Source organism: Pristiophorus japonicus, chromosome 17, assembly GCF_044704955.1.
Source record: "Pristiophorus japonicus isolate sPriJap1 chromosome 17, sPriJap1.hap1, whole genome shotgun sequence".
Taxonomy (NCBI): Eukaryota; Metazoa; Chordata; class Chondrichthyes; family Pristiophoridae; genus Pristiophorus; species Pristiophorus japonicus.
The window spans coordinates 4,343,610-4,369,304 of NC_091993.1; the positions used below are offsets into that span (position 1 = coordinate 4,343,610).

The window sequence follows — 25,695 nt, forward strand, 5'->3', positions numbered from 1 at the left end:
TAGATTGGTGCTCACTGTTATATCAGCTCTTTTCAATTACAAGCTATCATTTCCCTAAACGTCGTGGAGAAAACATAGTTTCATTGATTAGCATTTTCGCCTTTTCCTGGTTTATTTATCAAGACCTCGCACGAATCCGTGGTACGACTTCACTTATTACATTTAAGAGATTTTAATGCTGAAATGTCACTTTTAATTTCACAAGACAAACAACATTCTCGATGTATAATATTAAACGAAACAGGTACACCAGTGAATGCGGTCCAGTTCATTCTGTACTGGCAAACTGCAAGGGAAATATAGCTATCGCCTTCTCGCTTTTAATTTATAAGACCACATCTGTATTTTAAATAAAAAATAAAAGCTTGATAATTTTTAATTTACAAAACGTGCATGTAATTCAGCAAAGGTTGTTGATATGATGCCGTAGGTATATATAATTTAATTTTGCAACCAGTAGAGTTTAAAATAATACCAGACAATGCAATCTATTTTTACAATTATAGGTAAATCGGTTTTCGTTGCCAAGAATTTAATTTTGAAATTTGATATTACCTTCGACACATATCACCTAGACAAAGAACCCAGCTTTATAACACATAATTTTGTTCAGGGACCAGCGCCTCCTAGTATCTGACTGGGTATTAACTCGAATAGAGTCTCCGAAAGCGCCATCACAATACCATATAAAATAAAACAAATAACATGAGCCTAAAGCTGGGGTTTTAAAGAAAATGGGTGTGCGACAATTTTATATCAGTCAGTATCGGTCTAATGTAAAATGCTAACTTCGTGATTATACCGCGAAATGAAACGCATGTGTGGCTTGGTGTGATAATAAATACGAACTTATACTGAAATCAAACAATTCTCCAATGCGAGAAATTATACTCATTGCTAAAGTGTTTTACAATTATTGATGATTAGTAATGCTCGATTGAGGACGTTATACAAAATAAATGATACTAGCTATAAGCTGGAAAGACCTTCCTTATATGGGTTTATTTACAAGTATTCCAAATTTAACTCAGATTTAATACATTCAGAACAGTTTATGAACACAATTGTATTTAACTATAGCCAACTGCTACAAGCTCCAATTATTTGGCAATCTTGTAGTCACATAACTTTCACCTGCACCACTTTGCTCACATTCTACCGTTTAAGTCTTTTTTATATATAAAATATAACAAGCAACAACGTATATATCGTTTCATTTGCAAACAGGGTGCCAACAGCGAGATAAAACGCCAGGTGCTGCAAACAATGTTTGGCGGGGGAGAGAATTAATGTATTTTGGTTATTTCGCTACTGTTCCATAATTATGTACTTACGATTTAGATAAACTTTTAGTAATAAAAATAATTTCACAATGAATCGACAGACGGGTTATATTTTTACACGCAGGGCTTATTTTATAGTTTAATTTGTGTTTTCTCCAACACGTTAGAGCTGAGATAATGTGTTTATCTTAAAAAGAAAAAATGTAAAAGCAACCATTGCACGCAAAGGTTGTGCAGTTATATTAAATAGACGAGCGCAGTTTCCAATCTCTGGTATTTATTCAAACAAAGCAAAGTTAAGATCATAATTTGGCTAAATTCAGATACTCCATAGTTTGTCAGGTACTCCGCAATCGAACAAAAAGACAGGATCAAATTAAGGAGACCCCTTTGTGCAAAATACCGCTTTCTCACAAATATTTGCTCCAACTATTGGTAAACAATAATATTTTGAACTTTTAATCTGCAGAACTCTTTACTGTCGCTATCACTGATCGGAATTGCAACATTCAAATTATGTGGAGTTCAGCACAATTTTATTTTACAAAGATGTGCAAAATATATGTGGGATTTTATCATATTTTATGGACCCCAAACAAACTCAGTAATGTAAGATTCTTTTGTGCTTGATTGTACTGCACCAGCTCGAAAGTGCAGCAGGGAAACCATAGATGTTAGCGCCACCCCGCTGTCATTTGTGGGATGTGCACTCCAAAAGCAGGGAGCAGATCAAACAGTCTCTCAAACATGACACACACATCGTTACCCTTTGTAACTTTTCATTAAATTATTGAACCTTTTATTAGACACCTACAGCAGCATCCTTTTTGACGTGCTGATCCCGAACCGCTCACATTAAAATATTCCTTTGCTCGAAGTCTTAGTAGTTTAACTGTTAATGGCAAAGTTATATAATCCCAATTAATTCCATTAACAATCTATATTAAACAATATAAAGGTAAATGCTTTTTTAAAACTCATAAATATATTTCCCAAAGTATAATATTTATTAAAGCAAGAATTCAATCTATTCCTCAATACAAATTGAAGGATGATTGGTGCAAAAATGTTTGATAAATTTACCAACATTTTCTTTTTCACATCTGACTATTGTAGTGGGTCGTAGTTGTGATGGCTACTTTTATATTATGAGTGTAAGGGTGAATTCTACTGCTGTTAAACTTCCTGCCACAAAATGCAAAGCAAGACTGAGGAGTTTGTATTACAACTGTGTCATAGTGTTACACCGATGCAAAACATGTAGCCAGAGGGGCTGCTAATGATTACAGTATAAAACCCGGCTCCAACAGAACAGGCAGCCTAGAAACTGGCCATTATTAATTCAGTGGCCAGGCACTTATCCAACTCTCCCTGGACTATAAAACAAGGAACACATAGCACTCCAACATAAAGATTTTTAAAATATGATGCTTTATGTCTCAACGCTAATTATAAACTTTTTCCTCTTCTTTTCAAGCCGGTTCCACTCTTTATACAGCTGATTTCCTCTCCGGCCTCATGCTACAAGACGATTAGCAGCAAATTATCCTTACGTTTTTGCTATTACATTACAAATTTATTTTATGTGACGCGCCGTCAGACCTTTCCAGCCGCATTTCACTGAATGAGTAATTGTGGAGATCCAGATGGAATAGATTTTCTACATTTGACAAGACATTTGTCATTTTTAAAGTACCAGATACAGCATAGAAGTCAGGCCTTTTTGTGCATCAAGTTTCCTAATAATTCAGAAGATATTTAATACAGTAGAATCAAGCGATTTATTTTTGACAATGCAAATTTTTTAAAAAGGTTGAACTAAATTCACTGCAAAATTGCCACTTATTAAAGTTGAGGACTTATTAAATCTAGCCGGACATGGCTATACAGGTTGTAAATCATTGCACATCGTTTTATTGAAAAGGAGCATTTGAATTCATTTCTAAGTGTTGGAGAGTGTGGAAAGATTTGCAATTACGAACAGAGGGCGGAACTACTTTTTGGGCATCTTCTTAGGTGTTATTTATCTCAGAAGGAATGACAATTCTGTTCCAGTTCTTCATTATACTGATAAAACCACTTTGTTTTATGCATGCAAATTTTACTGCAGCTCGTTTTAGTAAATCTGAGTGGATGTGACTTTTTAGAAACACCCCTGCAATATCTGTCTGATTCGTAAAGTAGTAAATCTAGCGAATGTGAGCTAACTGGACCACTGCAAATATGCATACGAATCACTGCCCCCAGACAAGCTGCAACAGCATATAGCATCAAGTCACTGAGTCCATTTTGGTAGACATATTTATAAAAATACATCGCTGATACAAATCACATCTCTTTACAGGTTCAGAAACTGCAAGGCTTAGAACTTTTGCATTAACGTTTCTTAATGCTATATCAAATAAGTTGCACCTTTCCCCACTACCCCCAATGTTTATTATGTTCGCGATGATTAATAAGCTCAGTGCCATCGTATCTAGTTCTAAAATAAACATCCAAGCATGTTACTTTATTAATATATTGAACAATGTACTGTAATAATGTGAAATATTAATCGTGTATTACAGTAGCATCCCGATCTTAGTGATTTGTCCCATTTCCATTCAAATGAAGGCAGTGTGTTCGATATTTTAATGTCTTGGTTTATGTTTGATTGTCCTGATATAGTAATAAATGCAATTGTTCAGAGTCACGTGCTAGGCCGGGATTCCAACCCCAGATCTGATTTAATCTACTCACTCTGTGCTTGCGTTAATCGTCGGATCTTCGGGGAGACAGAGAGAGAAAAAAACAGAAATAAAAAAAAAACACGGGCCTTATTAAAAAAAAACGCACAATGCACTGAGGTGTGTGTGTGTGTGTCTGTGGAGCGTCACACTGCAAACGTAACGGAGGTGTGGGGTCAATCCAAAGGACATCCAGAAGAGATAGAACCGATAATCCAGATATACATAGAATATGTATATCCATATATAAATACATCATTGCACAGGAAAAAAATATAATATCTGCAGTATCTAAGATCAATATAGGCTGGGATATTAAATATACCTCCATTATCATTGATTGTGCTGCAACTATATAGGCCAGTCTACTTGGCTAGCTGTTCAGCACAGTCAATTCATTAAAGCAAATAACCTACCCTGCCTATTTCCCTGATATATCTGCAATAACCTAATACCCAGTAAATGAAATTGTTTTTAAATGCTCGGCAGATACATGTTATTTCACCAACTTTAAATTAAACGCAGTTAATTCTTTTCTTTTCTTAATTTTACATAAAAAACGAATCATAATGTTTAAAAAAAATACTGGCTGAAATTATTTATTAATACTTGCAATAAATAGTCCCACTTATCCGCGTCCACGGAATGGCGTCAGTTGATAATCTGCTACAAAGCAGCCATTTTTTAATCGCTTAAAAGTCGTGTCTGGGTGAAGTATTGATACAATAAAATGATCTGCCTAACAATTGAATCAGATTTTTATTGCCAAATAAATAACTCCAAATAAACATATACATAGCACGCTACTCAAGCATTACTGCCAGCGTGTCAAACTAAAACTGCGATAAGTAATACTGGGGATTAAATGTTTTAAATATTATCCTATAGTATTACACTTAAATCGACTCCCAGCCAGAAAAGGCCATACTATGATTTCAATGATTTTGTGTGTTTCTTTCCTATTATCCGATATCTATCCGATACTATAATGGTACATTTTTGGAATAAGTATCGGTTAAGTGTTCGAAATTAATTGGGCACTTCATTGCAACATAAGCCTGTTTTTATAATTCGGGAGAATAGGAGATATCATTTCAGCCTCATTTGATTGTTGTATTTAACATACAATTTTCAATTAGTAAGCGAAAGTAGGAAACTTATTTAATTGTGATTCTACCACCATGGCACCAGCAGATATATTTCCACACTTGCACCGCTAGTCACACTTTCAAATAAATATTCTGCATATTTTGGCAAAGATTTTTCAGAAGATTATTTTCTGTGCAATCTGCAAAAGAAAAATCCGCAAAGACTTTCAGTGTGACATTTTTTTAAATGTTTTACAGATGCTGCATGTTATGGAAAGGCAGTAAACAGATGTGGTTGAAGAATATGTCATCAATATACAAAATGTGTGAGTCACTCTGTAAATAAATTATTGCTGGCCACCGATTTAATAACCAAATTTGAAGGGATGCTACAAGGATTAACTACTTGCTATATCGCCATCTGACGCCTTATTCTGTCTCCCCGCCTAATGATATTAGAAGTTTAGATTTTCCGCTGGATTTGATGTGTAGATTCCTTTCACATTGCTTTCTGGACAATTAATGGCAATTTAACATTTTCATCAAACCATATTTACCGAGGTGGACAAACGAATCAGACCAATCCAGCCACTGTTATTTTTATTCAAAGGTTTGAAGAGTGTTGTCATGTTTTAAAGGTTATGCTTTTATGTAATAAATAAATTTGTCTCGATCAAACAGGACATTATTTAGACTAGTGCACGTTAGCACAGCCGAGTTATCCTTACTGCTGAAATGTGTCATGCAGCCATTTACACATGAAGTGCATCTAATGCAGTCCATTGCATTAGCAAGTCGCCCTGAAATGCGTTTTATGTCATGTTTGTTACAAGCATTTCTACGTTTAAATGCGTTTCGGCGATCTATGCCTTTGAAATTGTTTACTGTTCAAGTGTGCTCTGCATAAGTTATATTTTTTGACATGACAAAATATTCCTTTCATAATGTGAGCGTGCATTGTGCGCCATTTGTGTCGCTGAAATGTCCCACTATATTTCCGTTTAAATGAACCGAACTCTTCAGGTTGTGAGAGAAGAAAACGTCAAGGCAGTATTTAGCAGGCATTCCAATTTTCTTATTTCTTGAATATTTTGCGGTGCTATGCTTTATAGTAATAGGACAGTAAATTGCCAGTGACCCTGAACTATCGCTGGGTCTGCTTGAAAAGCTTTGCTCCCAAGCCCAGACAAAGGTTTCATGCACACAAATACAACCTATTTAAAGGCGAATCACAATACTCGGCAGATTGAATTCCTCATATTTTATATATAAGGTCTCATAGGGGTTGCAACTTCCATTTAAATTTAATTTTTGTGGAAAGTTTGTGTCCCACAAGCTCATTTATACTCTTAATACCAGTGTTGATAAGGTAAATAAAATAGTCTCCTGCTCGTTTCTGGTTTATATGAAAAATTCGCCAAATTCGTGCGAATTGTAAGTTTTGTTTTTGTTTGACTTTCAAGCAAGGAGGAGCAAAAATAGGCACATTTGCAATTTTTTTTTAATAAACTTAGACGGGCAGAATTTAGAGAAGGCGGTGGAACTAGGATGAAACAATAGGTGTTCATGGAACGAGGGAACTTTGCAAATCTTAGTTACTGTTTTCCAATAGAAAAGTGTCAGAATGCGCCAAAGGGCTTAAAGGCTTAACGCTGGCAGTAAGTTCATCATCAGAGCGTGCTATTCTTTCGGGCTTTTTAACCATCCTTTGAGACGATTCAAACCACTCTCTCCCCGGCTTGATCCCAAAAGAAAAAACCAAAGGAGCAGAGGTCGAAGTTTAACAGCGTTCTCTTGACTTCCAGGTGTTCTACATGCCGTATTCAAGCATCAGGAGTGCTATGCTGCACCTAGACTTTGTGAAAAAATATATTGCAACGTACAGTGATCGAGACGAGTGTGGTGTGAACGAGCTATGTCAATGTCTATGTAAACAAATGCAGATCTAACTTTATAGCTACTGTACCACTCACTGTAATGGACAGGCGCGCAGAATTAACTGGCTTTCGACACTATGGAGATTTTAGTCCTGCAATCGTTTCTTATCTGAAGGTTGTGCGGATGATGCCACCAAATAACAACAAAAACATACATATGTGTCATTAAGTTTTTCAGAACAGTAAGCTACCGTCTGCATTCATGGTCCCGCAGCAAATATACTGGTTGCAACATTATCTGCAGAAGAGGAGTATCAATCAAATCAACCAGTGTTGACAAATTAGAAATATTTGAAGGAACGCGTTAATTTACAACTTCGTTATTAGTTAAAAATCACCAGCATTGTGGTGGCAATTAATAACGCTCTGAGTGGGACACTCAAAGACGGATGAATCCTCCTGTACCGGTAGTGATAAGCACAGCTGTCCCACAATGATGGCGAATGATAGAAAGATTGGGAAAGGGCGGGGGTGGGGAGGGGAGGGGGGAATCTAAGAGAAAGCGTTAATAATGAAATGTTCGCAGGTAGGAAAGGAAGGAGAAGAATAATGAAGAGACAGAGACAGAGAAAAGGAAGAGGGGGAAGAAAAGCAAATAAATGCGAATTGCAATACTGCACGACACAGCGGATGGCCGACACGCTGCCCACAGAGCATGGTGTGGTTGCAAGTCCGGCGCGCAACAATAGCATCCAATCCTACAGAACGTTCGGACAGTCGCCTCCAATAACTTAATGATAAGGTTGAAAATCAAACTAAAATCCGCCACACCAAAAAAAAGACTGACTTACAAACATAACACACACAAATTCATCCCAGTACGGGAATGACCAGTGTACCACTCATTGTTTAATGGGGCACTCATATTTCCAATTAGAGTCGGAGAGTTTTGCAGGTCTGATACGCTAATGTTAAACTTTGTCTCTCTCTCTCTCTCTCTCCTCGCTCATTCCTTCTCGCGCATGCACGACATTAATAGGCCCTTCCCCCAACCCCAATTGCTGACAGTTCGACATAAACTTCGGTTTAAATATTCTTTTTCGCGTGTGTGTGTGTGTGTCGCTGTTGGCCTCCTTTACAAACATTCTTTAAAAAAATATGACCAATTATTTATTTGTTTTCCATCTCTCTCTATCTCTCCCTCACTCCCCAATCCCCCGACCCATTTCTACCCACTTGGCTCAAATCACAGCAGGTCCTAACTACTTGAAATTCACCAAAATAATGATCATCTCAGAACGATAAATCATCGCCTCCATGTAAACCTTGAAGGAGCTTTTTAGAAAATAGCTTGCTTACTGTGTTATGTGTGTGCAGAGCTCCGTGTCCAGTCCGATCGTTTCCACCATCCCTCCTGTGAACAGCCAGTTCCGCACTTTACACTGCAATCTTTTTTTTAAGTTATACTTTTTTGTATCGGTTGCAACTTTTTTTTCTACTTTATTTTTTTTGGTTGTTGTTGTTGTCGAACGCGCACTTGGTTTACTAAGTCGTTGCGTGCGGCACAAAAGGAGCTACGGAATGAGATTTATGGGTTTCCAAATGAAAAGATTCATTCGACATGAGAGGTTAACACAAAGTTCGTATGACCGTGACTTGCATTGGCAAAAAGCAGCGCCGACTCAGCACAAAGACTGTTCAAAGGGACCCTTTAAAACACACGCAGACACACACACACACACACACGCATACATACACCAGTCCAAACTGCGGTTTTCATATTCCTGCTATAGTTTTCAAGCCCAGGCATTCTTTTGTTGTCGCTGGAGTTGTGTTTTTTTCCGTCTCTCTCTCTCTCACTCTCTCTCCCTCAATCTGAACTTTGCCACTTTGGTGTCGAGTATACCTCGTCTATTACACAGGGCAACAAAAAATCAAGGCTCTGAGCTATAGAGAGAAAGGGTCGGGTGTGATGAGAGGACGAAATATAGTCCGGGGAGTGGAGGGGGTGGGGGGAATATATAGGGGGAAAAAAGGGAGGGAATAAACAAAAAGGAAGAAAGGAAAGGGGAAGAAAAGAGATAAAGAAAAATAAATTAAGAAAGGGATGATTGGATGCGTTGGTGTGTCTCTCTTCACTAGTAATAAAAAAGGCAGAAAAAAGTATGGAAATAAGACTCGCGTTTTGTGATTGGGGAAAAGCTTTTAAAATAAGCACAGAGCAGATGCATCTGTGTGAGTTGTCAATCTGTAGGGTCGTGCAATGCGAATGCTAATGAGACAAAATTAACCCGTCCTTTCGTTACATTGGAAGGGATCGATGGTTGACCCAGGGCTCCCACAACGTTTTATTTATGCCGCATAGCAATGATATAATCAGCCTCATCTTTAGCTCGGAACTACTCACAAATCAACAACTTTTGTTAACAACCAAGGTTGTATTTGCCGAGCATTCACATCATCTCGTATATCAATTACAAACAGGCATAAAATGATTGTTTGATTGCAAACCCCATCAAAACCCGAGTGCCTATTTAATTATTAACTCCGTGTTATTTTACTGAAATGTTACGTGCAACTGCTGAAAGTTGGAGGAACAGCTCTTATCTGCTGGCTTTGTGTTGATGAAAAGGCCTGCGTGTTCTGATACCAGTTGCGGAGTTTGCGAGGACCGCGTAGAATGGCAACTCTGCTCAAACGCTAAAGTTACAAAACTGCCATTTATTAGTAATGCACTCGAGTTAGTACACTTGTCTCTGTGTTGACACCGGTTCCTGTAAAAACGATTGCTGGTGTTTAATAGCAATCAATCCACAATGGAGTGCTCCTCCCCAACAGAGGAATGGAAGGAGAAAGCCGTGGAAATAAAAACAAAGAAAATGGCAAGCATTTCTAATAACGTGTGGATGGTTTGTTTAGAGACGTGTTTGTTGAGTACGGCAGATGTAATCCCCTTCTGACCTTCGAATTACATTCATGTGTGCGGAGTTGTGCAAGATTCTACACGTATGCATTCACCTAATTCACACACCTTGAGAAACTAAGGTTGCATTTTTTCAGATAGGAGCTTGATCCGGTCCCAGGGGGCAAAGGAGGGATGTCCCATCATGAAGTTGGAGCAAAATGTGCTCTACCATTATTTCTTTCTTTAGGCCTTTATCTGTGATCAAATAATAGCGTCTGAGCAAATTACATAGTCCTCAAACTTTTAATAAACCGATTGTGAGTATAGTGCCAGAATAGAATTATCGAGCTGCTTGCCTCCACCTTTTCCGCTGTGGATGGTGAGAATTGGCGTAATGTATCTCACATTGAACCTTCCGAGATCTGTGCATAACAGGTGGGTAATGTTGGACGTGTTTTAATAAAGCTGGAGATAAGTAATGATGAGAAACAGGGGAAAACACCTTGTAAAGAGTTTAACTTCTGTCTGGATGCAGGTATTATAATAATATAGCCTTTCCCTACTCTGAATCAGTCCTGCTCTTGTCGTGTTTAACTTGTGGTTGAAACTCGAAGTAGGTCCTTAAGTGACAATTCTGTGAATAACGGGTAGATGGCACAATTTTCTAACATTTAGAGAGCACACACGCTGAGCTCTAAGTCCATTTAGAAGCACTTTCTTTGTGTGCACAGAGATAACTTGACAGACAAGCAGAACAGAGACATCTCAATGAAGCCTGTAAAAGTTTGCACAAAGGAATTCGCAAATCACGCGTTTATGAAGAAAAATCGGAGCAGTGAAGATTGCAGAGAAGGGAAACATTATTCCGTGGGGTTGTCAATAAATTAATTCCCCCTCCGAAGAAATGTCAATTTGAAGTGAAAATAAATAGTGTAGAAGCCTTGAGTTTTAGAGGACTAGGCCGCGTAGAACAGTCTGCTTGAGTTGAAGGCGAATCCCTGATGGTGAATCCATCATTAGCATTTATTTCCTGTAAGGCGGCAGCTCCAGTAAATTTATCTCGTTTTTGTAGCGCTTTAATAGACATTTATTAAATGCTTTCAGAGAGAGCGTGGGGCGCCTGATTACATAAACTCAGAAATGGAGCAATAAAGGGGCAAGTTTGTCGCAATTTGGTTATCGTACTTTTTTTAAAAAGTGCTTCATCTCCTCAAACTTATATATATTCAAGAAAGGGAAATGAATGCCAATATAACAGCCTTTTTTTTTGGCATGGCAAGATAATCGTTTTCAATCACACACCTTCGCTGAGATAATGTGTAAGTGCTCTGATAAAACGCCTAGCGCCCAATGTTTCCCAAATGCGGTTAGCATTTCACAGTTATATAGGTATTAAAAACATCCATCTGCAAACTTCAGCATGGGCTGCACAGAAAGCAGAATGCGTGTGTGTGTGAGAGAGTGTGTGTGTGTTAACAATGTAATCAGTAACAGCTCTCTTGTCGTCAAGAGATTTATGCCATCTTCTCTGAAAAGGTAAAACTGCTTAAGATGGACAACCTCCTGGGGAGAAAAAAAAGGGAAAACAAAAAACAACCTGTGTAAAACGTATTTAAACCTAGCTAGTGATATGTTGTTGCTCGCTATATCCCAAAACAGTGGGTTTCATGAAGAATTGCACTTTATTTAAAATCCAGACAGCTCTGTTCATGTTTTCGTAACTCTTGTAATGTCAGTATTTTACAAATCGCTTTTAAGTCAACATATATTACCACTGTGTGTGTGTGTGTGTATGCAGTTTCATGATTACACGATTTTTTGGTATTGATTATGTTTCCATTTTACAAGTGTAAGGTAAGTGGCAGAATGCGGCGCCATTCCAGTTGACACTTCCTATTTTTTTTAAAAAACCTTTCTTGAGGGGTGAAGTGTGTTTGTGCTGAATCACGAAGCGCTGGGACTTTTATGCAAACCCTCCGCTCTTTCTCAAACTTTCTGCAGAAGAAAATAAATAAATGTGACATTCGGCTAAGCAAGAGCTCATTAGTTCGCTGTACGCTCCTAATACGGGAACATAAGTGCAAATTATAGAGTTCAAACCCAGCACACGCGTTGTCAACTAAAATCAGCCCCCTAGAACCATGATACAAATTGCTGCAAAATTGCATTGCAGTGCCTTTGAGGTTGTGAGTATAATGACAATCATCTTTGCATTGAACGCTACATTAAAATGAATTTTGCGTTTCAATATATACAACTCGAATTTTGCAAGATATCCCATCTATTCTCTTTAATATTGTCCTTTGTATTTTTTTAAAACGCCACGGTCTTTTAAAGGCCTGATCTGTAAAGAATATTCTAGCGATGCTTTTTTTAAATACATTTATATTGAATGAGGCTACACAGCCACACATTTCCAGCGAACTTTTTTCCCCCCAACTCGAATCCTGTTACAACCAACGCCCACCTTTAAGTGCTTTAAAATTACTGAGTAATTAGATTTAGTTGCGTTTCGCCATTAATTAGGCAACAGCACAGTAGGGAGGCTTTGAAATTCGAGAAAATGGGGGGGAAATCATCTGAAGTAACTTTCAGCCCAGCTTAAATAAATAAATGCTCGCAGGGGTTTAGGATTCTGAGCGTGTCTGGGTCTCAAAAAGCTGGAAATACATTTCCCTTTAGTCGATGCCACGGCGGATCCAAACTTTGTTAAATCACTTGTGTCTTTTCTTTTTTTTTAAGCTTTGTCTTCGCACCATTAAAACTGAGCAGCACCAGACTGGATTTAACCCTTTCGGTCTTTGCGATTTAAAAAATAAAGATTTTAAACGGAGAAGTGGGAGCATGTTATGTGGAGCGTGGAAATGTAAATAGATTATTAAAGGGACAACTATCGATGCAAATACACATGATTATTTTGTTGTTTTTTTGAGTGCTGCCAATATTCTTCACCCTGTAATAGGCGATTGAATTGAGCCTTGCGATTTTTGCATATTTAAATGTCAAACCACAATAGGATCGCGTGAAACGTCGGGCCTTTTTCACTCGAGGACTGCAAGGGATAAAATCTGGTCGTCTCCAGCAAAAAAAAAACAACTGCACTTCCAGCTTCAGACCCGAGGTTGCTCATTTCCCCCCCTCGGATCGCTCTCGTTTACGATTGCAAAAAAATAAATAAATAAGCCGATACATATATCCTGCTGCTAATAGTATTATTGGAGCCACTCTGTACACAAATGGCAAAGGGGGGGGGGGGTGAAATGTGTTTCCTATTACAACTCGCCTGGAGACGGCAGCATATTACACGCCGCCATGTTGGGTTGCTAACAGGACACTCAGCCCAGCCGGCTGAACGCATACTTTCACACGCTCGGTCTCCGATTACAAATACACCCCTCATCCCCCCTCCAAAAAAGACATTAAAGACACACAGAGGAACAATGCAGCAAACTTTCTGCTACAATGCAACTGCCTCCCTTTTTTTTAAAAAAGCAGCCTTTGCAAAAATCTCACTGGATCTGATGCAGTGCAGGTGGTGTGAGATTGAGTTATACCCTCTTAAATTGGGGCTTTTTTTTGCTTGTTGTTTTTGTTGTTGTTTAAAGATCGCCAAGCCGCGTTGTAAAACATGATCTGATCTGCCACCCCCTTCCTTCCTTCCTCCTCCCGTCCACCACCACCCTCAGAATGGTCGAGGTTTGTTCATTAGCGGTTAAGGCAAATCACTGGGGTTACTCAGCATGTCGAGTGAAGTCACATTGCACAGACCTCCCTCTACTCGCTGCAAAAAAAGTGTGTGTGTGTGTGTGTGTGTGAGAGAGAGAGAGAGGGGGGCGGCACGCCGGAGCCGTACAAGCTTGCAGATCATGTTTGGCTGGTTTCTTTTAACCCCTAGCACAGAAATGCGAAGTAAGATCAGATAAAAAAAAAATAGAAAGAGCCGGAGGAAGAAAATGGACACTTCAGGCGAGCGTCACCATATTTCAACGGCCTCAGATCTCGCCGGTTAAAGGACAAGCTCGTCAATTTCAATCCTTTTTGTCAGTTTCACCCCCGGGTTAATTTTATTGTTCTAAGGCAGCTAGAATAGGGGAAACTTTTTTTGCATGGCGGGGAGGGGGGAGGGAGGGACGGAAGGGGAGGGAGGGTTTTATTATTTATAAACTAACCTAAACTAAAAGTAGAACATAAACTGCAATTGGGGAACTTTACTGTACAGAGATATTTCTTACTGTGTATAGATATTATTATGCATAATAGTGGATTATGATCAAGGCCTCGGTTTGTCAATATTTAAATTAGGAAAATAGGGAATAAAAGAGGGAGAGCCTTCGAGTCAAAGCCATAAATTATAATTTAATACCAAGAACAATTTACAACAAAAACGCTGTATACAATAGCTAACACAAACAGGAGTCTGGCGTAGTAACTCCACACACATATTACTTGCAATAAAAAACATCAGAAAAGGCTCAATCTATAAGTTAGAACAGCGTAGCAATACCCTGAAGTAAAAAACGTGGGGTCAGCTGCAAACGTGTTAATAATCACATTCATACATCATTTCTGGTCCAGATCTGTCTCTATAACAGGTAAAGATCACTGTTCCATCAACTATACAAAATGATTCTTTTTTTTTGTGCAACCACAACATGATGTAGTATGTGGCTGGGCAGCCACACAAAAAAAGGTAATTTTTTTCTTTTTAAAAAAAACGGGACAAAATGCAAGTTTTCACACTGCAGTGTAGTTAGCAGTACTACCAGAAAAAGCTTGGAACAAATGGCTTGGCCAACCCAAACCAGCTCGCTCTGTTATTATTTTTTTGTGTTTTGTTTTTAATACAAGGGTATATGGGAGCACTGAAGGCAAACATTCGCCCAAATGTATATCCTCTATACAATCAAACATTTACATGTATGTAACAAATGTAAAATGTGTTAGCGACCTGTGGCCATGCTCTCACAGTCTATTCCCATATATAAAAATTCAAATGAATTTATATTTATATACATAAAATCAGGCTCACTTTTAGTGCTACACATCAAACGTCAGTCACATCATCCTCAGTTTGAAGATCCTCCAATAACAAAAATTGGCAACCACATTTTTCCAGACATACTTTTTTTTGAATAAATCTTATTTAATATATTTTATTTACAATCAACACTGTTCCTAGTAGCAATTGCTTGTTTAAGTGTGTTCTGTGCGTGAACTTTAGACACAATAAGCTTCAAAACAAAATCCTGACCATTAAAACACATAATGATCCATGCTTCCTAACACCTGTCTAATGTACATTGGTTGCACAGGCACTTAAGTTAGAACTAAATAAGGGTCGGTGGTCAAAATCCCCATGGCATTTTGAATTTAAAAGGGGAGGGGGTACGGCGTGTCGTATTGGGGCTGTTTGACTGTATCTTTAAGGTGTCATTTGTTAAACCCAAAAGACAAGGAGCAGCATGAGTCCACGGTTTATCCTTTCATTGAAAGAGCATGTGGTCTGTCCATTACTACAGACAGTGGTAGTAAACTATACAGGTATATTGAGTAAATAAGACAAATAATCCACGAATTGTAATGACTCCAGTAAACTGCGATGTTTGACCATTGTAATGAGATTTTTTTTTCCTTGGGTGAACATACAGTTGTAACAGCGAAAAAGTTCCATATATCAAATAATATTATAATCTCCGAATACTTTCATTTTTTTTCTTGAATATAACACACAAGACTGACCAAACAATCCAATCATAACTCTTACAGTACAGAAAGGTTGCACTTTAAAAAAAAACCTTCAGCTTGTATACACGACTGTAAACTCTAGATACTTAATTAACCACATGTCAAATAGTAAGTGCCGACATAGAGTTCCATGCTGAATCCAAGAAAAGAAATTGTGGCATTACTTTTCCTTTAAAAGGGCAATGGATTGATAATTGTTACAAATGGGTTGGAAATATACAAACAGGCGTTTTTGGAGCCTCGTAGGACTCTTATACTGCAACAGGAACTAAATGGAGCCACATTCAGATCACCAAAATTGTCTTAAATTTAATGAAACAAAATTGTACTGTGTCTTGGACACATAAAAGATTTCTGCTTTCAGAAATATATCCACAATGTACTTTCCCCCCACATGTCAATATTAACGAGTTTTCAACAATGGATTTTTAAATTACAAGTGTGTATCATTTAATATAGGTCTGCAGTCAATTTCCCCTCCCCAAATTAAACTTATGAGTCAACACTATAAGTGCGCTTCCAGCATTAAGTTTCAATCCTGTCAAAAAAACCCTTTGCGTCTAACATTTTAGTGGATTCAGTTTTAATTCTTGCAGAACATATTTACGTGATACACCGTATCTGATAAGAAGCAATGGTTATATCAAAATTATTAGTAGAGAATCACAGAGGAGACTGGTTTGAAACCAGGAAAAATACAAAACAGCTATAGATACACAGACACAGGACAATTTATAATAATTTGGAAAAAGGTTATTTTTCTTTCCTCCTAATTTTGAAATTCTTGTTTAAATGCACTTATCTTTATATCGATATTTCTCAAAAGTTTACAAAATAAACCAAAATAAAAGACTAATTTCCTTTTGTTACAAAATGATAAGTAGCAAGTTGTTCTGAACGACACAGGAGAGTTTTTGAATGCGTTTTTTAAGTTCGTGTACAGTCATTGAAATCCACAGTCCTTTTTTTTCTTCCCTCTCTTCATTTTTTTGTGTCACATAGGTAAACTTGTAACAGCTTTTTATTTCCTTCCTTACAGAAGGAATTTGCAAAATAATGTCACTTGCCTTTTTCCCTCCTATTTATTGAATCGACATGTAAGGCCAGTTGAAGCTGCTCCCTGATAGTAACATATCACGGATCAGGGTTTCTATGGGGGTTTTACCTACCAAACGGACGAAGAATAATTGCTCGATGACAGAAGATGAGACGGTGCGAAGAGAAGGGAGACGGAGTAAAAGCTTCCCGAAGCGGGTCGGCTGGTTCGGATACTGACTGCGAACATATTCCTCCAGAGCACATTGCGATTTCTCCTGTAAGCTTTCTATATGGGCCACATCAGACAAGCCACAAGCATCTTCATTAAGGAAAGGGGGGCACAAAGGAAGGAGTGAAAAAAAAGAAATATATTAGAAAAAAGTGTAGGATTAAATAAATTACACCCATACTTGCGTAGGACCTTTAATTAGAGAGCATAGGTTATGACCTGACCTAGCCATTGCATCTTGCAATGCTGCAAACCCTGCCCAACAGACGCATATTATTAAAGGCATCAAAGAAAACACAAAGCACAGATACAGCAACCATTCACAACCACATTTTACATTATACTTTTTGGGGGTTTTGCAAACTCAATCCAGATTTGGCTATCACTGCGTATACATTTATACTTATGTGTATTGTTTCAACAGTGTGCAACACCAAAGTGCTTCGCTGCACACACGGCCTGACATTTTACAAATAGTAATAAATTAACTGCTATGGTAATGTCATCGATTGCTCTTGGTTGAGTAGGATCAAGTAGACTGAACAAACAAAATAAACCGCATAATATTTAAAAGTGTTTCCAAGTCGGTTAGTAATTCAAGTATAAAAAAAAGGACTAAGAAAAATACTACTTCATAAAAACTGGCATGTGATAACTTAAAGCAAACACACAAAACGTCACCCCCACTTAAGCTCAGTCGCCTGGATTTTTTTCTCTCCTCTAACTAAATGTTCACTTCTAATTTGATTAGTTTGGTTTTTTAAAAAGAGGTTTTGGAAAAGCATCGTTTTTTTTTAATGTGTGAAGTAATAATATAAAAAAGGAAGTTTGGGTCATGACCCGAGCACTGGAAGGGGTCCAGAGAGCCCCCTGGATACCCAGATCACCCTAACACAACAAGGAAAGGATTGTGAACCGCTTTCCCACATAAACTGGAATTTTCTGTTTCCTGATATCAATCCCTGAAATCTTGATACCGACCCCAGATGAATGATTGCGCTACTGTTAAAACTTAAATGCAGCAATTTGGCACACAATATGAAGGTGCATGCGACTCAATCTGTAATGTTTGAAAAATGAAAACTCTAACTATATTTTAATCTCCCTCCAGATTTTCATTCGCACATGTTTTTTTTTAAATATTGGCATAGGTTTGTATGCAAAACGTTGGAGAATGTGCAGTAACTGCCTTTGAGCTAAAATCACAACAAATGGTTAAATGTGTTTTACTAAGTGTTTTAATCATATTTTAAAACTTACATTATGCTAAAACATGAAGACTTTCCAGTCGTTTCTACATTAATATAGACGTTATATAAAGGGCACACGACACAACACTGAGCACAGAGATCAGAGCTGAATATTTGACTGTATGTTCATTCTGATCTGATATCATGGATGTTCTGATCACAGATCAGCCATATTTTAGAATGATTATTTGCCTACCTGAAGTGAAGAGGACGATGGCCTTTAAGCAGCTGTACTCTGCCGAGTCGACGTGCAAAGCCTTGAGTTTCTCGACCTGCTCCTGGAAGATCCTTATGTGATCCATGAAGGCAACGACCCTGTCTGCAGACATAGGGGACGCGTGGAGCCCGGCGGCGGCCAAGAGAGGAGCCACATGGAGAGGCATGGAGCACTGGGCAGCGTTCAGAACAAACAACTCACTCCAGGTCAGCCTCAGCAGGGCTACCTGGTCTGTGATCTGCAGATCCGGGAAGAAAGGGATATTCCTCGCCCATTCAACGGCGCTGAAGAGCAGCCGAGCGGCCAGTTCACAAATGTTCTCAATGCCCATGATATTGTTCGGTTGCATGCATTGGCTGCCGTAGCGGGAGGTCGGGTAGGGCTCGGCCCGCAGTAACAGGGAGATATATCCCGATAAATAGGAATGGCAGTTGAGTGGGTCTCCGTTTGTCAAGGCGAACTGGCCAGGAGTCGGCTGTGTAGGTGGCATTCTTCCCCTTTGGACTGCTGCAGTGCGAAAAGAACAGACTACAGATATTGAAACCTGAATCTTACCACATTTTCAGACAGTTAACATACAATACACACCCCTAGCCATTTACAGACAACAATAGCTGGTGCACTGACTATCAGATTATTGTTATTTTTTTAAATCTCACCCATCTTACAACATAAAGCCGCATGTTTAAATCTACGCTGCATATTTTAAACCGAGCCCTACCATGCAACTTGGCTATGTCATCTCCCTAAAGCATGTAAAAACCGATTGAATATTTTACAACAATGGCTGATTCCTTTTCCTAGCTGGACTTTACTCTGCAAACTGCTCTAACTTGCACAGCACATTATGAGCACCCTCCTCCCTTTTTCCTGTGAAGTTTCGTGTGTAACATAACACATTTTTCAAATTAGATTACAATCAAAGCACGCTTTCACCGATTAATCTACAACTTACTATTTTCGAACACCCTCTCTCTCTCTCTCTTTCCCACACACACAGTTCTGTCTGTCTCTCTCTCACACACACACACAAACTGAAAGCAAAAAAAAACATTTACAAGAACACTTAAAATACTTTCTCAACCACAAGCACCTTACAAAGTATACAGACAGGCGATAGCAATTGAATTTAACTGGCATGCATGCAACACATTTAACTTTATAGAATTAAGTAAGCTGTTCGGATTTTATTTTGCTGGGTGGGAGTTGGGGGGAAGGGGTGGTTCGACTATCTCAAACAGTTGAAATAAATGAATTCTCAATACCTTCCCGTCTCATGCCGACTTTGAGGCATTTTTTCAGGCGACAGTACTGACACTGATTGCGGTGGTGTTGGTCTATGGGGCAGTTCCTGTTCGCACGACATGTGTACGTCAAGTTTCTGCGCACACTTCTCTTAAAGAAACTCTTGCAGCCTTCGCAGGTGAACTGGCCGTAATGTTTGCCGCTGGATTTGTCCCCGCACACCACGCACTCGATGTGCTGCTGCTGCTTCTCGCCTTGCTGCTGGTTCTGCTGGTTGGACTGGGCCGGGGTGCCCGGGGCTCCCGGTTGTCCTGGGGTCTGCGGGGTAAGGGGTGCACCAGAAGGCTGTTGCGGTCCTTGCTGAGGCGGGGGTGGTTGTGTGCCCTGCGCTCCGGCCACGTCGTCCTGCGGATCTCGCCACGTACTAACTACCATTGCCATATCTCGGGCAGAGTGTAATCAGACAACAAAAAAAAGGTCGTCTTTTGCAACGGCGGATCAGGAAAATGAAGGAAGAAGAGTCGATTAGCTGACAAAAATAATAAGAGGGAGAGAGAGAGAGAGAGGAAGAGAGAGAGAGAGAGAGTGGAGCAGTTCAAACCCGATCGGCAGAGAAGAGGCGAGAGTCTGGGGGCCAGGACCAGGGTAGCACGCAGTCAGCCATTCAGGAAACCCATAAAAAAAGGAAGAAGGGGGACGAAAGGTTAAAGATTAAAAAACAACAGAAAAAAAGGGACCGACTCTTGCAGGCAGATGCACGATCCGGAGTAGAAGTGCCCGACCATCAACTGATCATAAATTCTTCGCCGTACTGGTAGTGGTAGAACTGCACACACACACACACACACACACACGCGAAGAGACTCAACAACTCGCCAGCAGGGAAAAAAAAAGAGACTACAAAAAAAAAGGAGTCGACGTCGTGGAAAAAAAAGGAGCTATAGAACCTCTCTCATGCGAGAGGAGGCAAAAACAAGGGAAGAGAGAGAGAATCAAACTGATCAAATATGCAAAAGGGGGTTGCAAGTGAATCCGATTTGAACGAGCGGGCTTGCGGAGTAATTTTTCTGAAAGGGGAAATCTGCGCGGATGGCTGTATATAGTGAACTTTGACACGACTATTGAAACTGACACGTTTCTATGGAGATGCTTTCCTTATATGGCGCTGTCGAGTGACGGAGCCAAGCGGCGGCTGCTGGCGACTGACAATCAAAGGCGACTGGTCAGAGCTTTAGGTTCGAGGGGCTGGGACATCTGGCCCGCCCCCTGCACCGCATTGGATAGGCACCTTACTTATTATCCAGCACGTCCCGGCCGCCAACAAATTTACATTACATCCATGCGCAGAGGTCTATTTCGAAAAAAAAAGAAGTTTTTTATTTCTCTCCCCCGCCCCCCACCTCCACTTTTTCATTTTTTTTTTACAATTTCTGGAAGACTAGATGGGGGAAATTGCCGAATGTTTTAAAATGGAACTCGCACAAATGAATTGCATATGTATATATATATATAAAATAACCTAATAAAGAATATTAAGCAAAAAAGCTCGTGCAACAACAAGCATTGAACCGTCCCAATTAAAATAATGAGAAATGCGTCCCTTATAGAAAAGGAATCTTGAGATATGAAGAATTTACTTGGCATTAATAAATAAACCAGTGTACAGCTTGCAAGGGTGTACCTATTATGTATATATAAATGTCTTGCAAGCTTTTATAGTTAGCCTATTGCTGTAAACCAAAGCCCCATCACTATCAGAAAACCATACTATTTGCAAGGCAGTTTTGTCAACGGCAAAAGTTGACGTTAAAGATGTAGCATTGGCGGCGATGCTATTGCATTAATTTGGGATATCCTGACGGGAGCTATTGGAAATGTAGTGAAGATTATTCGACTTTTTTTTTTAGCAAAGTATCCAAAATAAAATAAAACAATGTCAGGAATCAACTGCGGCTGGTATGTGCAGAATAATTGTTTCTTTACGTTTTTAGAAGGTATATAACCTTAGAAAAGCTATGAATGCTCGAGAGGGTCTCATTCGTCTGATGAACCATTATTAATACGGATAAATATCCACGTTTACTTTGAAATACTTAAAAGTGGAAACAGCTTTGAAGTGTGCGTAGAGCTAGTTAGCTAGATACACAGAAACATACATACGCACACACATATATACACAGAGACGTGCAGATGAATGGGTCATTTCGCATCAAAACACCCAAAATTATGTGGGAAAGCGCCGGTTCTTTGGAGCGGAGCTGCCCGATAAGACTTTTCCCTCTGTACCTCTGTAATAATGGATTCGAATTTCCAATGTCTCTATTTTGGAAGAAAGACAACTCTATTTATATCACATTGTAGTTAGTGGTCACTCGGGTTGGATGGGGTTAGTTTATTGGCAGTGCTGCTAGAATTAACTAAGAAATTGACGTTTCAACAGAGCAGAATTGACAAATGTTATTATGTTCGTGAGGAATATACAGACTCAGGTAAATGCAGTGGTGTTAGAGGGTCTGCTCGCATTGTATGTTATATTTAATTATGTTATATTTACTTTGCGAAATGATTCTAGCGTGCTAAATACATATATGCAATTGAACTAATGTGTGTAGAGAAAAAGAGCAGGAAATATATTGTTGTAAGAAACTGCAAAGTATTAAGAATTCGCTCGCGATAATGCACATTTCACAATATTGCACACTATATATACGCTTTAGAACACATTTTAGAGAAATCCTATACATTTGGCAATTAAGCCGTGAAATTTTAAAGTACGTATTACCGCGAATGTTCAGATATTTACGTGCCAAAATGATGATTGCAAGGTTTCCCAGTTAATATATAAAATATGAAATTATAAACTTTCGAGGAGATAGCACATGAACATGGGAACATTGCATTAAACAGGTGTTCGCTTTGATGGGCAGTACTTTAAATACCGTTACTTTGATGAAGATAACATTTTGCCTCTCTGCCGTGTTGACTTTCTTTCAGAAACCTGCTTGAACGTGTATAATATGTGGCTGCACTCTCTTAGCAATGTCCTTACAATTAAATGAAGTGATTCAAACTATAACACCTCATACTGTGGTTACTTGGGGGGCAAATCAACTTATTATCGTCTTGCTGTCCATTTCATAATGCAATCACACAGAAACCACGTTCACTCAGATCAGCAAAGAATGGCCGAAATCTTCAGTATAGCATCTGGAACAATATATGTTGCAACTTACAAAATGCAGGCATACTTTCTGATTTAACATTTTAACAAGGGGGTCAGACAAAAGATTAATATGAAGTATTTACTTTGAGCAGATATGCAACAGACTAAAATGCAACATGCGGTTAATTTTGAGAAATATGAAGTGAATATCTTCTGTTAGTAATTACACTAACGTGTCATAATATCAGTGTTATCTGGCAAAGGGCGCTTGGTGCTAATAGCCTTTTTAGAAGGGCACACAAAAGTTTGGAATTCGGGAGCAGAATTGGATCACTTTTTTGTGACAAATGGACAGGTTGCACTTTGCAATAATTTCAAAAGTAACTTTGTGTGGCTCCGAAACCAACCAGCGAGGCAGTCAGAAACCAGTTACTCGCAATTTTATTTTTTTTTAAGGAGCGAAGTATAGGATTTGGTAAATGAATGTTGCATTGGATGCCAACCATAGTCTGGCTAGAGAAACCTATTTATAACATGGACTGGATGCCACATACTTCCCAGTTGTTCTCTGATAACCAGCTAGATCTATTGAATTTGAGTTCCCTGTGAATTTGCCCCTGATTTTTTTTTCCCCTCTCTGCAACACAATGAATAGGGAAAGTGGTTCCCATTGTGTCCCGGTGATCTCAAAGTCATTGCAGTTTTTAAGCGGTGACTTGTGGTACTTTGATAGCCGCCGGGAGCTGTCAGTGCAGCGGGCTTCTGAAAAATTTACAGTGCTAAATCGCAGCATATGCTGGCGAATTTGTCAAAATCTTGTACAGTATCTGGCTGCCACCTAGCGTATGGAGTGTCGCTGTAGAACTCCAGAGGAGAAAAGCCATTCAAAGGGATCGCGGCGCCTGCTCGCTCACAACGCGTCCTTTATACCCCGAAAAAAAACTTCTGCACCTTTAATGTGATTAATCCTTTAGGATTTTTCTCTAATTGACTCGGACGTTCCTGAGCGGGACTGCGTGATCTCCGTCGCTTTGTTGTTTTCCAGATCTGCCTGGACGCTTGCTTGACTTAGGTGGCTGATATTTGTCTTATTTCCCAAGAACCCATTGCTAACAGATTTGTTTTTTTTAATCTAAAGCGGTTCTTCTAACGCAGTATAATCAGATCGAAGCCGGCTGCTTCCCTCCCCAATAAATAAATATATATTTTTTTTTCTAATCATCAGATGGGTATGTGGATCTAGATTAAAGTGGTGAGTACCAATTTCTAATACACCGTTCAAAATAAATCTGTTGATTGTGGCAACGCGTACTCTCTCATTTGCGGCGATTCAGGGTGTATTTGTTTTTTAAAAAGTTTTAAAAATGCTCCCGCCAGGGATACCTAGTGTTGTAAATCAAAGCACTGTTACACAGCAATTTAGCAATGAATGCAACACAAATCTAACTCATTGAAACACAGGGCAAAGAGGCTTTGGGGGTATCTGCGAACACAACGGCCAACCGCTTTAGAAAGGTTCCCAGTCCTTTGGCTTAATTTCTAAGTCGGCGAATTAGTATTATTTTTGGCCGTTCTATTGTATAATCCTAATATTATACAACCGTGCGATATTGCGACCCATTCACGCTTCGATTGAATTACCGACCGGTGATCGCTATTGCATTTGGAGACATACAAACCCACAAGTACCCGGAACCGTAAGGGCTGTGCACTAGATTATCAAAATAATCAGAACAAGAACGCAAGCTTGATTTAATGTTTTTTTTTTAAATATATATAAAATGAACTGGAGCAAAACTTTAATTGTTTTAACGGATATTCAATGTGCTCCAAACTACAGCGTGTGTTGAAATTCAAAACCTGTTTGGTGTCAAAATAATATAGATTAATTAATAAATACAGGTGTTTAAGAACGATTATGTTTTGATCAAGAAAAGCGTACCTTCCCTCGATTAAGTAAAATATATATATATATATATATATTTATTAAAAACATACCAAACGTCATGGCTTGCAATTGTCTTTGTTCAGTGTCCGAAATTATTTGCATCGTGATGGGTTCGAATCTCCTCTGGACACAGGAAGTTGTGAATCTTGGCGGAACTGAGTTGGAAAGTACTGAGTGAGATGAATCTCTCTTTTTTTCCTGGCAGGTGAACTGAAGGAGGGCTGGTCTCTTCCTCACCTGATCTATTTGTCTATTGAAGAGAATCATTCATTTCATCGACCGTCATCTGTTTGCTCGACCGATAGTGTAAACTGATTTTAGAAAAAAAGGCTAGCCCTTGGCGAGAGCGGGAAGCTTACCTAAACATTCCGAAACAAGGGAAGTACTTTCGATTTGCAATTTAACTTTCGCCCAATCTTTCGGTTAACTTTATGGGGCTATCGATATCGCCGAGCTGGTGAGAGTGCAGTGGAATGCAAGCCGCGCCTTATAAACACCCCAAGCGACCAGCAGCAGTGCCCTGTGCAATTTCCCTCTTTTGCTGTGGTCAGTTCTACAGTTTTTAGCAAAATTGTCAATATATATATTGTAGGGGCGCTGATGGAAGACCAGAGGGACAGAAAATCGTGCATTATATTGCGTCTGAGTTAGTTTAGCAACAGGGTAGAGCAATAATTAAATTACAGCCTTTTCCCCCTCCCTAAATAGTAACCGATTTGTGTGGTTACTGGAGTTTAGAGAACTTTTTGTCAAAGTTAATATATTTGTGTTTTATTTCTTCTATAAAGTTGTTCCATGCTCAGAGTACAAAGGTGATCATTTCCCCCATCGCTGAAGCGCCTCCTCCCCAATCAACGCTCTGCACAAGAGCTCATAATATTTCTTTGAGGTTTTGAGATGAACTGTTGATACAGAATGCGGTTTGTACCCAGTGTAAAATTATCTGCGCGTTTTCGAAAGGGTATCTGTAGCTTGTGGAGA

General features: G+C 39.0%; 1 protein-coding gene across 4 annotated transcripts; it reads right to left on the minus strand.

The window, feature by feature from the left end:
- Positions 1 to 14,215: 14,215 nt before the first annotated feature.
- LOC139227515 (COUP transcription factor 2) lies at positions 14,216 to 25,039 on the minus strand. Of its 4 annotated transcripts, XM_070858301.1 has the most exons (4): positions 24,765 to 25,039; positions 19,624 to 20,085; positions 18,338 to 18,886; positions 14,216 to 16,981 (listed from the first exon to the last, which is right to left on the minus strand). In XM_070858301.1, exons 2-4 carry the CDS (start codon positions 20,042 to 20,044, stop codon positions 16,707 to 16,709), a joined length of 1,245 nt encoding a protein of 414 aa, XP_070714402.1. In that variant the 5' UTR covers positions 20,045 to 20,085; positions 24,765 to 25,039; the 3' UTR covers positions 14,216 to 16,706. The 4 variants fall into 4 exon arrangements, with proteins under 4 accessions (XP_070714402.1, XP_070714404.1, XP_070714403.1 ...); XM_070858303.1 differs by lacking the exon at positions 19,624 to 20,085 and having other exon boundaries at positions 18,338 to 18,865; positions 24,765 to 25,036; XM_070858302.1 differs by lacking the exon at positions 24,765 to 25,039 and having other exon boundaries at positions 18,338 to 18,865; positions 19,624 to 20,938.
- Between the last annotated feature and the right edge of the window lie 656 nt (positions 25,040 to 25,695).